The sequence below is a fragment of the Oenanthe melanoleuca genome, chromosome 3 (assembly GCF_029582105.1).
Source record: "Oenanthe melanoleuca isolate GR-GAL-2019-014 chromosome 3, OMel1.0, whole genome shotgun sequence".
Taxonomy (NCBI): Eukaryota; Metazoa; Chordata; class Aves; order Passeriformes; family Muscicapidae; genus Oenanthe; species Oenanthe melanoleuca.
In genome coordinates, this window is record NC_079336.1 from 23847756 (window position 1) to 23864747 (window position 16992).

The 16992-nt window shown below is 35.9% G+C and overlaps 1 protein-coding gene across 1 annotated transcript in view; it reads left to right on the top strand.

The window, feature by feature from the left end:
- The window catches only part of PRIM2 (DNA primase subunit 2), an 82557-nt gene that overhangs the window by 50699 nt on the left and 14866 nt on the right, over positions 1–16992 (top strand). The window contains exon 9 of the mRNA XM_056488581.1: positions 309–494. Coding sequence (XP_056344556.1) covers positions 309–494 — 186 coding nt within the window. The remainder of the gene's footprint in view (positions 1–308; positions 495–16992) is intronic.

The window sequence follows — 16992 nt, forward strand, 5'->3', positions numbered from 1 at the left end:
ATTGTAATGCAAGCGTGGATATATTTTTTCCTGACAGCAATGACTGTGTTACTTTGTAGCTGGAGACAGTCTGATACTATCACCTGTATTACTCTGTCCTCTGGATTTTGTTCTTGAGATGGTTATTGAATTGGATAGTTTATGGACTCACTTGTGTTACGAATTCAGTCCCAGGGCTCTCTGTACATGCCAATCTTTTCTTCCAGCCGTTATCATTTTCAAATGGAGTTAATTAATAACCACAGTAAACATATATCCCACAAATTAAATGATCAGTGTGCCTTGAACAGAAATTCCTCTCTTGCCAGCTGTGTGTGAAGTCGTTCCCCCTCTGCATGCGGCAGCTGCACCGAGCGCTCCGTGACAGCCACCACCTCCGCCACGGAGGGCGGATGCAGTACGGGCTCTTCCTCAAAGGCATCGGCCTCACCCTGGAGCAGGCACTGGAATTCTGGAAGAAAGAATTTATCAGAGGAAAAGTGGATGCAGACAAGGTAATTCAGCAATTGAAACCCATCTCAATGTGTAAATGTGGAGATGTGGTTACTGTGTACGTTGTGCTACAGATTTGAATAGATGTTTTTTGAAGTAGAAAATTGGGCAGAAGGTACAAAAATGTATTTTAAAAGTGGGAAGTTTTGGGTGTTTTTTTTTCCCTCTCTTCGCTTATATTTTAATCATTTTGTTGGGCATTGATCTGAACAATTGGTAAAAAAGGCAAGCCATAAAGAGGCTTTTATAAATGTGGAATAGATAAACCTTACCAGTAAATTACTAGAACACCAGTGTCGTTTGCAAAACACAGGTACTATGTAATTAAATTTATTCACCAAGCAGGTAAGTGACCAAACCCAGTACTGCCTGAAAGACAAGGTTAGCCTTTTTAGTTGTTTAATAAAAATATCTTAATTGGACAGCTCTGTGTGAAGTAGTCTTGCCTTATAAAACTTACAGTTGAAGAATGAAAGAAGAAACTGGGGATAGAAGAATATGTTCAAGGAAATAGTGAGAAAATACTGTTCATTGCAATGGGAGGTATTACTGACATAGTAGTCATTGGCCTTACTCTTGCCAATATTTTTGAGAGTTTTGTGAGTGAGGAAGATGTAATGTCTGATATTGGAGGATTGTGAACTGCTCCTTATTTTGAACAGCTCAGGTATAAAGAAGTAGGTTTCCTCTCTCATCCTTCTCTACCTGGCCTGTGGTATGTGTTAGAGCAGAGTTTCAGACCTTATCTCAGTTTTGTGGGAGTGTAGTACTTTGTATTCAACAATGTGAGATCTCAGCCTTCTGGAGTACTGTGAAGTATTTTGGAGTGCTTGGTACACAATCTTCCATTACCTTGTGTTCTCTGGGCCACTGCTATTTATACAAGATATGGGGCAAAAAATAAAGTCAGCTAAAATGAATTATGTTACATACTCCTCTTTCAGAACACAGAAGATAGATCAGCTTGTCTGTTCAGCCTGTCCTGTAGGGGGTCCCTCTTGGAGCCAGTTGGCTCTGTCAGACAATGGGGGAAGCTTCTGGCAGCTTCTCACAGAATCCAGCCCTGTAGCCCCATCCACTACCAAAACCTGGCCACATAAACCCAATACAACTAGTAATTAATTGGCATTCCACTGCAAAATTTACTGCCACTCTAAAGAGATGTTCTTGAGACTTTTGTAAAAAAAATGCATTTTGAATTTTTTTAACAGACTACCTATCTCCTTTTAAATCATATCACATTTAACAAACTAGATAAGCAGAGATTTAGATACTCATTGAAATAATTTAAATCCCTCTCTCCTTCCCAAAAACTTTGCAGACAAGTTGATCTATCTTCTGGGTCTTGAAGAGGTATGTAACATAATTCTTTTTAGCCAACTTTTTTTTTGCCCTGTATATTGTATAAATAGCAAAGTCAAATCTGGAAGACAGGAGGGATGAGGGGAAGGTATTTTAAGACTTGTTTCTATTTCTCATTTCCCTCCTCTGATTTGATTGGTAATAAATTACTTTTCCCAAGTTTAGTCTGTTTAGGCTATGACAGTAACTGATGAGTGATCCCTCCCTGTGCTTATCTTGTCCCATGAGTCCCTCATTGTATTTTCTCTCCCCTGTTTACCTGAGGAGGGCAGTCATAAATATGGATGGGCACCAGACATCCATCCAGGGTCAGCCCACAACACTAGCTGAAAATTAAGGAAAATCCAGAATTTTCAATTGCCATATCCTGTGCTTAAAGGAATTGAAAGAATAAAAAAAACAAACTGTTAGAAATAACAGTATAAAAACACACATTTGTTATTTCTGTTTCAAAAAATATTGGGAGAGCACATGTGATTCCACCTACTTGTGCTTTGACCAAATATGTACATGCACATGTATGAAGACATGTATGCACCATGGATCCTGTTTTCAATCACAGGGTTATGACTTTCTGTTATAGCATCTCTGTTGATAGGCCCTAGAAATAAATGAAGTTTCATGATCCTGTGTTTAGCTTCAAGAGTTAGAAAGCACATTGTGAATCAAACAAGGAGTTTGGTTACTGCATTTTTCACAAGCAAGCTGCTACTTCCATGTAATTTTGGTCCTTTTCAAGTTCTAGATAACCAGTTTCAGTTTTGAATAAAAAGGGAAACTGATTTTTCATGCCTCTGAGGTTGGTGGCCTGTGATTTTTCACAGTAGTGTCATAAAATGTTTAATGTCTTCTTTTGACATTTTTATTTTCTGGTTTGTGCCATTGTTCCTTTCCTGTAGAGTGGAGATAATTAATTACACTGTTTCATTTTACTGGAGCATTGTGAAGATATATGCAGGATACTTTGTAAAGATTAAGGTTAATGATGTATTACCTACTGACTCTTACATTGCAAAGAGGGGGTGTTCAATTTGCTGGAAATGGTTATGATTTCAAAATTGTTTGTTCATTTTTGTATTTAATAGCTGCAACATCCATGCCAATTCTCAGTCCTAGGAATTCTTGGCACACAACCTTAGTCTTCAGCAGGAAGGAAGTTGCCATGAACACATCAGCAGTGAGCTGGCTAAGCATGGCTTCCAGGCTAAGCATAGGCGTATGGACAATTTGCACCAAAAAGAGCTCCTTACTTATTCAGGCATACCTCAGGGCTCATTGACAAAAACACTATAGAAAAGCTTTTAAGAAATTATATTTTACCTTTAGAGAGGCATCCATGAGGTATGAATGAAGTGTGAAACCCTTTAGTCAGTGGGAAAAAAAAATCAAGTAACATGTACAAAGAAAGTGCTGAAACTGTCAGAGATGCTCTGGTGGTGAGGTGGGGGAGGGAATGGTGTGTATTGGCACGTTCACAGCAGGGCCAAATGCAGAATGCAAAACAAAACATTTTCTAATTTAGGCACTGCAATTAAAATAACTCTGCAAATTGCTAGGTTAAGAGTGCCTAAATGGTAAATTGTTGTTTTTCAGATGAAGGGATCAACTGCCAAATAGGAGTACACGCATAACTTCTGAATGAATGGCTGTGCCAGTTGGCTTCATAACTTCAGTGTTATTTTAAGACTGTTTTTTTTTCTATAAATTGTAATCTTATGCTAAACAAATATTGATTCCCATAGGGTCTTTCACTGTTCTTGATTAAAAAGTAACTCCTAACCCTGTCCAAAAAAAAAAAAAAAGTGAGGGGGTTATAACTCCAGTGTGGTTTAAAAATACACGAAGGTAGTAAGTGACAGGACAAATAGAGTACATGTGTAAAAATGATTTCATAGTTGAAAATAAAGTCCTCTAACAGAGGTCATTGTAGTGGAGATTGTTACTGTTTTCAGATATTTTTGTAAGATTAACCTGTGAATGTGAAAAGGAGAAGGTGAAGATAATGCAGTATTTTGAGCAAAGGAAGGAAGGAAAGCAGAATCAGTTTCTTTAAAGTGTTATTCAGTTACTTCTTTCCTTAATAGCCTGGATCTGAGATTTTTAGACAGCTGGAAGGCTTTAAGGCAGCCCCTCACTTTTTGCTTTCCATTGCTACATGTATTTGTGATACATGCTCTTTTTCTTAGCATAATTGGTGTATGGTGGTATGAAATGCCCTCTTCTAGTACTCTGAATTTTTACCTCTTTGTGCAGAAGTAGCAGTTGCTAGTTATACTCCTGTGTTGAAAAGTAGTTCCTTTAGTACTGCAGTGTGATATTGCACTAGTTATAATTATAGTTGCAATTGCTACTGAAGTGCATCTTAGAATTGTGCAAGAGTGTGGGGGTTTATTTATTCAATAAATCAGCAAAACTGAATTGCTACATTTACAAAATTATGCTTGTGACAGAAAAGCTTTCTTGTCTTTGTAGCTTCTTATGGAAACGAGACACGGCTCTTTAGCCCCTGTGTTCTGGGACTTTTTCTTCAGAGATGTGGTGACACTCAGGCTAGCAAAGCCTCTTATTCATCCTGACTCAGTCTTCCAGATTAATTAACTGTAATTTCATGGGCGTATTGTTTTTTATCACAGTTGATTGCAAATGGCAAGGAACAGGTTGTTTTCTAGTTTTCTGAGGTACAGCTCTTCATCCCTTCCTGCTAGTGAAGGTCCTCATGACAGATGTTTGCTGGAAGAAGGAAAAGAAAAGTTCACTCAAATTCAACCTTGCTCAGAGTCTGTTTTTGGTAAAGAAGCAAACCCTTCACAATGAAGCTTTTGAACTGCAGTTGATCTTTGATGTATTATGATGATCATGTATGAAGCTGATGACAGATGACGTGACAGACATATACTGCATCAATATGTGGAGAAATATGTCTCCTACTTTATTAAAAAACAATGAAACTTTGAGATGACAATATATCCCAAATGATAGTTCCAGTGACTTTATTTTCCTGGCTCTTTGATTTCTTTTCCAAATGTTCTTAGGAGGTTCTTGAGTCTGGATTCAAAAGTGAGCCTTTACCTTGATTGCAAAAAGCTCATGATGAGTGTTTCTACCAAGGCCAACCAGAAATTCCTTGAGGGTGAGCTTTTACTAGGGATCTCCTGAGGTCCCTGCAGACAGGGCTGAATCCAGGTAGAAGCCCGTGTTTGTGAGAGCCAGCCACTAGAGGGAGACAAGATAGTATGGAATAAACAAATATAATGTATAGATGCAAATTGGAAATGTTTGTGCTGTAATGCTTTGTAAGTCTATACAATTATATTATTTAAAAAGCCATATGTATCAAACAAAAGTAGAAGTGGGCACTTGGCAATCTTCAGGTCAGTGCTTTTAAGCACATGCAACTATCCCCAGTGCAATTTATAGTACATGGATGATATGGTGCTTCTTTAAAACAACCTTCACCTGCTCAAATCCTCAAAAATATTTTCTCTGTCAGTTGGTTATGTTTGGGTTTGGTATTTTGCCTTCTCATTTCTTAGAGAGATTTGTGGATTGTTTTGCTCTTAGATTTTTTTTTTCCTTACTTGCCCCCTTTATGTTGGGTTTTGCTGGCTACAATTATAGGAATGTTTTGATTCATAAATCAGAAAAGGATCTTTATTCTGTCACATTTTTAACTATAATTCTCTAATTGAATGTTATCTGCTATTTTCATTCTTGAATTATTTAAACTTTACAAATCTGCAGGCTAGAGTGACATTTTGGACAGCAAGCCACAATATTTAACATGTTAGAGGTAAGGACAAAATTGCAATCCCTCTATATAGATTAAAATGTAATTTAAAAAATTGTACATCAGTAGTACTATAATGTAAATAAGTGACCAGGCTTGAATTCTCCTGAGATATATAAAGACTAAATTAGAACTTCAAGAAGATGTTGTTTTCTCTTCTAGGATATATAAAACAAAACTGTAATAAAAGTGCAGCATATATTGGCCATAAGATCTTATTTTCTGAATTCTGCAGTGGAGGACTATGTTGTGGTAACAAAGTTGCCATGTGTTAACAAAATGTTAATATAGTAAAGAATATTGTTGTTGCTTTCAGTGGTTATCAGGGGGTCTAGATATTCACATTAATGATTAAATTGTATTTTTGTGTTAAACTTAACATAAAATCACGAAGTTTTTTTTCCTTCCACCAATGACTATAAAAATTAGCTTCAGTAGAACCACTTATTATATTTGTCTTTGACTATTTGGAATTTATAATTTCATACTTTAGTTGTAGTGAAATAGAACAAGTGAATTTTAAAGATTTTGAGTATAATTTTTATTATGTTTTGGCAAATTACATTCCATTAGTAACATTATTATATTTGGAATGGCAATACTTATGTGGTATAACTGTTTCAAACAGTATGTTTCAAAATGTGTTTTTTATTCTACAAAGTTAACTCTTGAAATTTCTTTATTAACAGGCTAGGAGTGATTTAATTGTCAGAAGAAACATGAAAATGAATTTTTCATTTGCCTGACTCAATTTTATTCCCAAATGTACTGTTTAATTAACATTAAACTTTTTCTTTCAATGCAAGTTCAAAGAAAAATACAGTAATGTGCAGTTGTTAGGGGTCTCAAGACAGTAAGTAGATGGTTCAAGTTCTACATCCTAGGCATGTAGGCTTGAAATAAAAATAAAAATTTGAATTTTAACCCCAGAGGCTAATGAAAATAGCCAGGTAAAGAGAAGAAATCCAAATCTATGAAATCAGATTATTTGTGTGTAACTGCTTAGTGACTCAACCAAGATGTTAAATTATATGTTGAGTTGTTGTTAGGAGCTGAACAGCCTCTGAGACAGTGATACACTGAACAATTTAAAAAGTTATTCATGTTAATTTCCAGAAATCAGCTTAATATCAGTGAGTCAAACATCAGGAGATCTACTCCTTTCATATAACAACTTCCTTAGTGATTTTTTTGCATGCAAGGTGAAGCCTGGAGGGAACAGGTGTGGTGTTCAAATGGGACATATCTGGTTTTGAAGGTGATATTCACATGAAGACAGATGGCTGCTGAGATTGATTAGCTGCCTTGATCCTGGCTGAAGAGAATAGTCTGGAGTCCCTTTTGTATTTTAATAAGCCATATGCAGAAGAGGCATTTTGAGAGAATTTGTTTTATAGTACAAATTTATACAAGCAGGCATGAGAATTAAAAGCATGACTTTAAGCTAATACATGGATTACTGGTGTTACATTTGAGTCAAGCTGATTTAGTAGTGATCTTGTTGGTTATATCTGGAAAAAGATTTTTTCTTTTCCTTTGGCTATGGTAGTTTGCTAATATGCAGTGAGGAGTAAGACTAAAATAACTGAAGATCCTAAGGGCTTATGTTGAGGGCAGCTATTATTCTTTACCATTTGGTTCCATATGAATGGTTAGAGCTGAGCCTGACAGCTAGGATCTTCTTGAAAAACCTCTTGTTTGGCCACAAAGTTTAGAATCATAGAATCATAAAGTCATAATATCCTTCTTTAGCTGAATGAAAATAAGCTTCAATTGCCATTAAAATTGAGTTGTTTTTGGCTTTATGGCTATCACAGTATGTATGTTAAGTCTGTGCAAGATTTTTGCTGTCATATATTGTTATTTAAAGTTGTGTTTTACAGATGGGAATTTATCCTTTGTTTCCTTCATGTCCTGTGTGTCCTGTGCACATTTGCTTATGCTTGCTAGCATTCTACTCCCTTCTCCTGTGGAGTGCTTCAGAATTTTGAAAGCTCATCAGAGTCCCGTTTATGGATTAATCACACACTGGTCTGCATGGTTTGGTTTTGTCTATTTGTTTTGTGTGCCTGCAGCAGTAGGAAGGAGATCTGTAGTGCAGTCTGGAAGTGAGAGGACTGAGAAAGCACACTCACAGAGGCTGCATTTGATTGTATTCCAAGAAGGAGGGTACTTAGGGACATGGCTTAGCGGTGGATTTGGCAGTCTTAAATTTATGGTTGGACTCAATCTTGAAGGTCTTTTCTAACATAAATGATTCTATTGTTTTGTGATCATACTTGAATAACTTCTTGCAGAGTCCTGTTAAATTCTGCCAGATCATAGAACGGAACTGGGACAACATTCCTTACTTGCTGTATCAGACGTAGAGATGATAACAATGCCTGTAAAGTTGTAGCCATGGCTAGAGGGAAGTCCCTGTTAGCCTTGGCAGTATTACTTGTGTTTTGTCCTGTGTACACAGTGATTCTGGAAAGACTGCAGAAAATTAGCTCATCTAATCAGAGCTGTTTCTTTCCTGTTTAATTAAGCATCGTGAGATCGAATCAAAATTGTTTAAAGTTGTTTGCATCAGATAATGATTTTATTAGGACTTAGATATAAGTAATAATATGGAATTGCTGTCATAAAATAAGATGCCATGTTGCATTTGTGGATGTTGCTGCCTGATGTGATTAATAGTACTAAGTTTTACAAAGCATTTGATACCATTTCTGCTTTGCTGATGGATTAAAAATTCTGACTTTACTGCAAAGAGATTTACCAGTAACATCTACACTGTTCACAGTTGTCACACATATTTGTAGGCATTGCTGCTCTAATCTCTTTACTAAACAAAAAAATACAGACCTGTTCTGTGGCTGTTTCTCTTATAGTTTGTTTTACTTTTGCCTCCAAATTAGACAAGTAAACAAAACACATCAGGATTCTGGTTTACGCATTATAAGTCAGATGATGAAAAATCAGATGGGAATGTAAGGATACATGTTCCACTTATTTCAGGAAAGTGAAATGAAAGTAATTTTTTTCACCATTTCTGCCAATATGCTATATACATAATCAACACTGAAAAGTTAACTTACAGCTTTATGTAAACATAAATATGCATGCATATCCCTTCCAAGGGCAAATGCTGCACCACATCCTTTTGGCAGAGGAGTAATCTAACTTCACTTGATACTGTTTTCTTTCAGTTTGCATATAATTTGTTTTTGACTGACACACTGGAAGTTTTGGGCACTAGAAAATAAAAACAAAGCAAACCCTTTTTTACCTTTTACTTGTAAGAATTTATTTTACTTTGAACAGTATTGCTTGACCTTTTAAACCCAAGGTGCTTACGGGTTTATCAGTGAAGGCTGCTAAGGAGAAAATGTCTTTGGAACATAATTATGTTTTAATTATGCCCTGTAGCTAACATAAATGCATATTAAATTCAGCCATAATTTCCCTCTGAAACTTTCCTTTCTCAAGCCTTAAATTAAAAATCAGCATATTGGTGTCTCTTAGTGTTATCTAAGCTTAAGAATAGTGACAAAAATCTGTTTCACTTTCATTTTATAACTGTTTTTCATAAGAGAGTATTTTTGTTGCAGAAACTTCTAGTTAAAAAAATGCAAGTTTTTGCATAATAGATTCAAAGTCTTAAAGCAGTATTTCTCAAGTGAATTGGATCTGGCATAGACCAATTATTTTTCACCATTTTTTTGTTTCATGGGTATTATTCCAATGAACTCCAGCTGAAGATGAGGTACTAGAAAACATTGAAGAGTATTAGACTGTAATATACATTAAGGCTAGAGTGTGCACATAAATGTTTGAGGGATCACAGTAATAACTGATGATAAAAATGTGTGCTCTTTCACTCCAAACTCAATCCCTTTTTCAATTTTCCCAGTTGTTCTGTTTGAAACTGGAACTCTGCAGTCTTTGTTGTAATGCAAAGTTTTGGTGGCATTTGCCTGTGATTATGCACTTTAAAGTGCTTTAATTTGTTCAGCCTTTTTTTAACCTGTTAAAAATGTATGATTTTCAGTTTTCATCTTCTGAATTATGTTAAAAGGAAAAATTTTGGACAGTCTTTCAGCCTGCGGCATGTCTTAGCTAGAGATCTTCTCTATCCCTATAATCTCTCTTCCAGGACATTAACAGTGCTAGCATAGTTTTAATGATGTTTAACTGTGCTAGCTACCATAAAAAGAAATAGGATCACTTTTTGTAGTTGTTACATAGAACAGAACAGTAGTTACATAGACACAGAAATCTGTATTTAATAATCTAATGTATGAGCCAGCTGGTGTGGTTCTTGCAGTGAAGAGAGTAAAAGCAATAATTACCTTTCCTGTACTAAAACTAATTTAGATCAGAATCTGCTCTTATGACTTGTTTTATTCTCAGCAACACACATTGCTGTAGATATTCCATGATGTAGTGTCTTGTTAGACCTGCATGTATAAAAATGAATGTTGAAGCCAGACCTTTAATTTTCTAAGATTCCTTTTGTAGTTTTGAATCACTTGTCAGTCCTTACATTTCGTTATCAGTGTAGATGGACTGTACTTGAAGAGGTTTCTGTTTCTGTTTTATTGGCCCTTGCAGCAGCAGGAAAAAAGTCATTCCATGACATTTTAAGAGAATAGATGGATTTGCCTATGTGGCTAATAAATGTGTAAGTTTAGGGATAGTGAAGTATCTGTGTGTCACTAAGTATGGAGCTAAATATGGAGCTTTTAGCAGACTCTTTTGAATACCTTCTGAACCACACACCTCTCTCTAACCATCTGCTGAAAAATGCTCACTGCACACACTGCTGGTAATGTATTTAAGCTCTTTGGCTATTTCCCCCAAATTCTGGGGAGTTAGCAGTTTCTGAGGTGCAAATCTTTTCATCTGCATACTTTTATTACCTTCCAGGATGAGCTGAATGACACAGCAGGTCTCTTCCAATTTTGTTCCTGTGCTTTTTGAATAGAAATGTTTGGATATAAATTTTTTGATCTTGACATTCTTAGTTGAAATAATGCTTTAAAATAATTTTAAATAAATTTAATCAAATATTCAGATATCCTGTAATTGTGAAACTGTTTTCAAAAATAGAACTCAGAATTCTGAATACTTTTGTTTGATAATGTCCATGTAATTGCTGTCACATCCTATAGCTGTCATATTCAGTCTATATTCTGCCAGTAAATCATGGCTGTGTTTTATATTCAGTCATCCAGAGAAGCAGCATATTGTATCAAATGTGCACTCTGCTGATATATCACAATAGGCACGATGTAAATAGAAATGTACTTTTGCTTTTGGAATTCATTTAACATTCTGCCTTGTGTCTTTGAAATGTGTTGAACATCGTGAATAAAAGCAGAACAGATCTTCATACATTATTTGTTCTATGTGCAATTTATGTTTTTGTAGTTTTATATATTGATTTAGGAATAGGAAATTGCTATGACAGGTTTTAAGTATTTCAACATTTTAGGTGTTACTACTTCTTGAAAGAATGTTGGATTCTAATTTTATATGAAATGTACAATGCTATTTGGTGTGAAAATGAATTCCATAGAATGTGGTATGTGCTGTGCTTTTGCTTCTTGCATCTCTTAAGTCCACTTACAAAGAAGAAAACCAAAATGTCCTCAAATATGGTTTCTTTGTGGGTTTATTGGGGATTTGGGTTTTTTTGTTTGTTTGTTTGTTTTCTGTTTCCTTGGGCTTTTTTGTCACCTGCTGTACATGTAGGAGTGAAAACGTGGCCTTTATGACAAGTTTTGCTGTTTAAATTTCAATTTATTTTGTTTTTTAATTTCATTTACTTAATGGAGTTGAATTTGGGGCATGAAAACTGGGGCAATGCTAGTGAATTCTAACACTATTTAAAAAAAAAGCAATTACAGTTGTTAGATTCCTTCTTGTCCTTTGTTACTGCAGTTATTTCCCTGGCTTTAGAAGTTTACAGCAGGCACTGCAAATGAGATGTGTATTACTTCTTCTGAGACATTTCAGAGCAGTCTGGTAGCAGAGCTTCTTTATTCTTCTGTTCCCATTTTCCCTGCAGTCTAGTCATCTTTTAGTCAGGAAAAAAAAAAAAAAAAGAAAATAGTCTTGTGCATTTTTGAAACAAGCTTTCTTTTGTCAAGTGCAGAAAGGCTCTTGTCATAATTGCAATCTAGATTTGAAATATGTCTTGATTATAGTGCACTTTGCATAAGATAGAATATAAAATGTTCTTTGTATGCAAGCAATTCTCTTTATTATGACAGCTGATATCTGGTTTTCTGCATTTCTGTTTGATCATTATCTTAAAATGTGATTTTGTCTTTTATTGTCCTCTTAATAAATAAAAAAATCTGGGTTAACAGCAGTGTTTTTAGAGAGAGAATGCCAGTGATCTTGGGCCACACTATGCTCTTAGGAGAGCTCCAATATCTGGTTTATGTTCAAAAGAGTTAATAAACATCAACTGTCCATGTACTGTTTCGTGTTTCATTGCCTTGCTTTTGTCATTCTTTTATGACTGCCTCAAAAAGTTAAGTGTATATGTTTACTTTAGAAACATAAGAAATACTTATCAGCCTGAGGAAATGTATTCATTACTCAGTCTCCTTATTTTAATTAATTTTAATTTTATTTTAAGAATTATTTGATTTTTTTCCCCAATGATCAATTTATATAGAAAACAAATAATTTTTTAAAATCTGCACTTACACTGAGGTTTTGCTGACATCTTGAAATTGTGATTGGGACTTAATATCCTTCTGTTCTGTCACTGGTCCTTGTCCAAGAGGTTTAACCATGTCCCAGTAAAAGGCAGGGTTTTTTGTCACAGTTATATCAAATTTTGATAACTTTATCACTTTGTTTTCAGTCACTGAATCTCTTTGAGTGATGCTGCCACGTTTGAAAATCTGGGGCTTAGGGTAAAATTCAAATAAAATTATAGAATATCATATGAGAACATTCCTGTTTAGGGAATTGATAGAGCTTGAACTAGCAGTAGTAAATTAGTTTTTGGACTTTGGGTCCCTGGCCAGTCTTCATCCATCTTCTCTGTGAATCTGTAATACACAGTGCTGTGGTATAGGTGTGTGTAAATACGGATTTCTCTCTGTTTTGATACAGACATACTGAGTTTCTTCTTGATATACGTTCTCTTTACATTTGGATTATAAACTGCCATTATGACCAATAGAAATCTAGCCTAGGTAGTCAATATTGTGTAGAGAATGATTTATTTGATGAGCCTCCAGGGCAAATGGAATCGCTTCCCAGACTCCTCTGATTGCATTGACCACCATTGATGATAATGGAAGATGTCTGGATTTAGATGTGTGGAGTGGAATCTTGTTTCTGCAGGTGCAGTTAGTTGCTATTCTACTTCTGTTGAACTTTCTCAGTTATCAAAATAAAAATAGAGAGAGGACCCCCTTCCTCTACCCTCTCCCCCCAAAAATCACAACAACCCCCCCCAAAAGGCACAAGTGATACCAAGTGAAATTTGCTCACCATGTGCTGACCAATGCCCCCCAGTCCCTAAGCAGTGACCAGCAGCACCCACACAACCTAAAGCAGTTTATGTATTCCCTTCAGTTCTTCCTCCCAGCTTCTGGTGCACCTCCTCACTGGCAGAGCATGAGAAACTGAGAGGTCATTGAGTCAGAGTAAGCACTAATTACAAACAACCAAAACATCACTCTGTTAACAACATCATTCTCATACTAAATCCAAAACATAGCACCGTACCAGCTACTTGAAAGAAAATTAATTTAATCCCAACTGAAACCATCAGAATAGTTTAGATACAGGAACACTGCAATGTTTTGAAGTAGCTAATAAAACGTTTTGTAGGTGACCAATCATGTGCCTAAGAAAAAATTAAGTTCTTATAGAGACAGCTTCAAGATGTATTGTGCTGATAATTTGATGCAGTGTCTTGAGGCAGAAGACAGCCTGCTGTGTTTATGCTTTAGTTTTCCTGATTCAAAGTCCTGGTGCATGTAAATGTGAGAAGAAATTGCATATATAAATTGTGTATTTAGCTAAATTACATGAAGGCAAGCTTAGACTGCTGTAAATAAAAGCCTATGGTGTCAGATTTTGCTAGTTCATCAGCCACACACTATATGCTCACATGGGTAGTATACAAGGTGTTTGACTGATATAAAAAAAATATCTGATTTTCTTATAGCAGATGGAACCATCTCCAGGACTAAGTGGTTCTTGCCTCATGTAGTTTGATAATCTTGGAACTGGAGGGGAAAAGGTTTTTTATACTGCTGTGAGTAGGTCTTTGCTGACTGCTACTCAATGTAGTAGTTTTCCAGCTCGGTTTTAGGTGATGTCTCTGATCTGCACCTTTGAGGTAGAAATTGGGCTACAGGATAGTAATTTAGGACAAATTTTTGTTGTTGGCAGATAGAGAAGCATTTATTTGTGCTCCTAAATACAACTGTGCTTGCAAAAAGATACTCTCAAGTTGAGGTTATTTTAAGAATGAGCTTAAAAAAAGAAAAGTTGCTTGGATAAAAATATGCCAGCTAAGCAATGTCAACAGTAATGATTTGAGTAATGGCCTAGGAAATAGATGAAAAAGAGAACCAATTATTTCAGCAGATACACGATTGTGTGGGATAAATTTATGAATTTATGAAGCTGTTATCTGTCGAGGCTCAACAATTTTAGACACAAAATTACCTAATGGCTGTTTAAAAAAAAGGTGTTAAGCCATTACTTCTTTGAATTTTGCAGACTTGGAACTAATCAGGTGGTCAGCCAAGAAGCTAGACAAAGTTAGTGCAGCATTTTGCTTAGTTGATAGACTTTAAATAAATAAGTACTGTAAGGAATAAATGCATAAAATCCTACAAGAATATATAAAAGTAGTTTTAACTGAAAGATGAAAGTTTTGTGCAAGTGTGAACCTGAGCATACAGGGCTTGCAAGACCTCTCAGCAAATTATTTTCCTTCCTAATATGCATGCTAAATATCAGATTCAATTACAAATTTTATGGGGCACCTAGTTCTATTTACAGATACTAATCTGTGAATATGGCAAGTGATGTAAGGAAAGTAACTGTCAGTGATAACATAATGCCACTGACTGGAGTGGCTATGGAATGTCATTTCTTGTAGCTCTCTTTTGAAAGTGTGTTCTGTTATATCAAACTCATAATTATGGGGCAGACATGACCTGTGCTTTTCTGCTTTCTCTGTTGAAAAATTCCGTTCAAAGGAGAACATAGACCTCCCAAATTATCCTTTTGAAGTACATCCTCATTCCATGTCTGAAGATCTTGTATGTGTTTATGTGATCAGAACTTGTTGAAAAAAGCTTTTCCTGAACTTTCTATCTGGAATATGGTAATCTAGTATTAGGCTATAGGAGTTGCAAATTTATAGCTTTTAAATGTCTGTATCTATATCTATCTCTTTTTCTTTATACTGTATTTATACTATTATTTATCACTGATCAACGTATAAAAGCTATGCCCATTCACCTCACACATAAATTATAAATGTGTTGCAGATTTTAGAAAGCTCAGAAAGCTAAATAGAGGTAAAGTAAGTGAGATAGTCCTGATGTGGGCCATACAGTTAAAAAGTTGCAGAGAATCCTTGCTGTCAAGTGTAACCAGCAGGAGGTCATCTCAATAATGTAATGATATTGCTTCAGTATCACTGTTTCATAGTAACTTTGGCAGTTTCTGTTGATATTTAGCACAACTGTGGTGGGATGTATAGAACATTCCCAGCTTTTCTGTGAATCATTTTTTTGTTTTTTTATTTGTTTCATCTCAATGGAAACTGTCACACAGAGTATGAGGGAAATGTACTTGCTCCTGCAGCATCATTACTGTTGAGCAAGTTCATATCAGGGTTCAATAAGACCCTCAAAAGTTCTTACAAAAATCACCGAAATTTTTTTGGGGTTTTTCAGATCCCTTAATTTGAATCTGACCTCTTACAAGTTGTTGCCATAATGCCCTTTTAATAGATTGCAGTTAGAATAAGTGGTAATTGTAGTTTTGTGGGTTTTTAAGTTGTTTCTTTAAAACAGTTTAAAGCCAAGCAATTTATAAGCAATTAGAATGACCCTGCAAACACCTACATGCATGATATGTGCTGTCTATAATTTATTTTGTTCAAGGAGCTTTAATTGAGCCATTTCAGTTTGGAGCGTTAGAATAAATAGGAAGGAACAGATCCTTCTGCCTTCTTGTTTCTGCAGATTTCAAACGTGTTTAATTTTACCTTGGTGCTTTTTCTAGCAAAACAGGATTGTTTTTTTTTTTTTTTTTCCCTTTATGCACATCCTAGAGTAATGGTATTAGGAAAGAATGAGGCTGACCATGGAGTTCATTCCCCAGTGTACAAAGAAGGCTTTTCTGCAGGATGTGTTTTCTGTAATGAAATGTCCCAATTCATGGTTTCTTCCTGCTGAGGATGACCATGTAGCCTGTCAGATATTGGCCCTGCTAAAATCCTGTTTCCTTGATCAATGATAAGAAAAGCTGAATCATGAGGATGAGAGAGCTCTCAGTGATGCATGTAACTGCAGATGTGCCAACTTATGCCAGGTAGCTGTGTTATTCTCTGCCATCTGCCACTGCAAAGAGAGAGAACCAAGCAGGATTACAAGCAATGGGAAATATCCAACCTGTCCCAAGGCCCTGTGGTGTTATTATGTAGCTGTTGTTTCTATTTCCCGCAAGAGCTGCTTCTCAGCATAAAGTAATGAGTTAGGTACTAAAAGTAATTTCTGTGGGTATTAAGGCAAGTGATGTGAAAAGCACAGCTCAGGATTTTAGTATACAGAACTGTTAAAGAGGGGTGTTAATTTTCTAGGAAACTAAGCAGTACATCCTGAAGCATTCATGATTAGCCTTACCCTTGAAAAAAAAAATTAGTCTAACTTGATTGCTTGCTCAAATATCCTTTGTTAAGAAGATGAAATGTGCTTTCATTCATCTTTTGAAAAGGAGGGAAGATTCCAGAGCTTCTGAGTAGAATAGGTGGCTGCAGGATCACAGATTCCATCTTCAGTTTAACAAGTTCATGCAGAGATTGGAATTAAAATGCAGACATCTCTGTGTTTGATCTTTTGCTGTTTTTCAGGAATAACCAGACAATTTGCAGCTCCAACAGGAGCAGCAGCAGGACTTGGCCAGCAGCTGCTGGTGCCCTGTGAAGGGGTGGGGAGCTGTTCTCTGGCCCTTCCATGTGTGAGCACACACCTAGAGAATTCTTTGTTGTGACAAGTTGGTAAGCCCAACTCTGTTGCTAGAAAAATTAGTGTTCATTTGCTATTCAGCCAACCAGTTCTTTTATCTCCTGAGCAAAAAGGTTGACT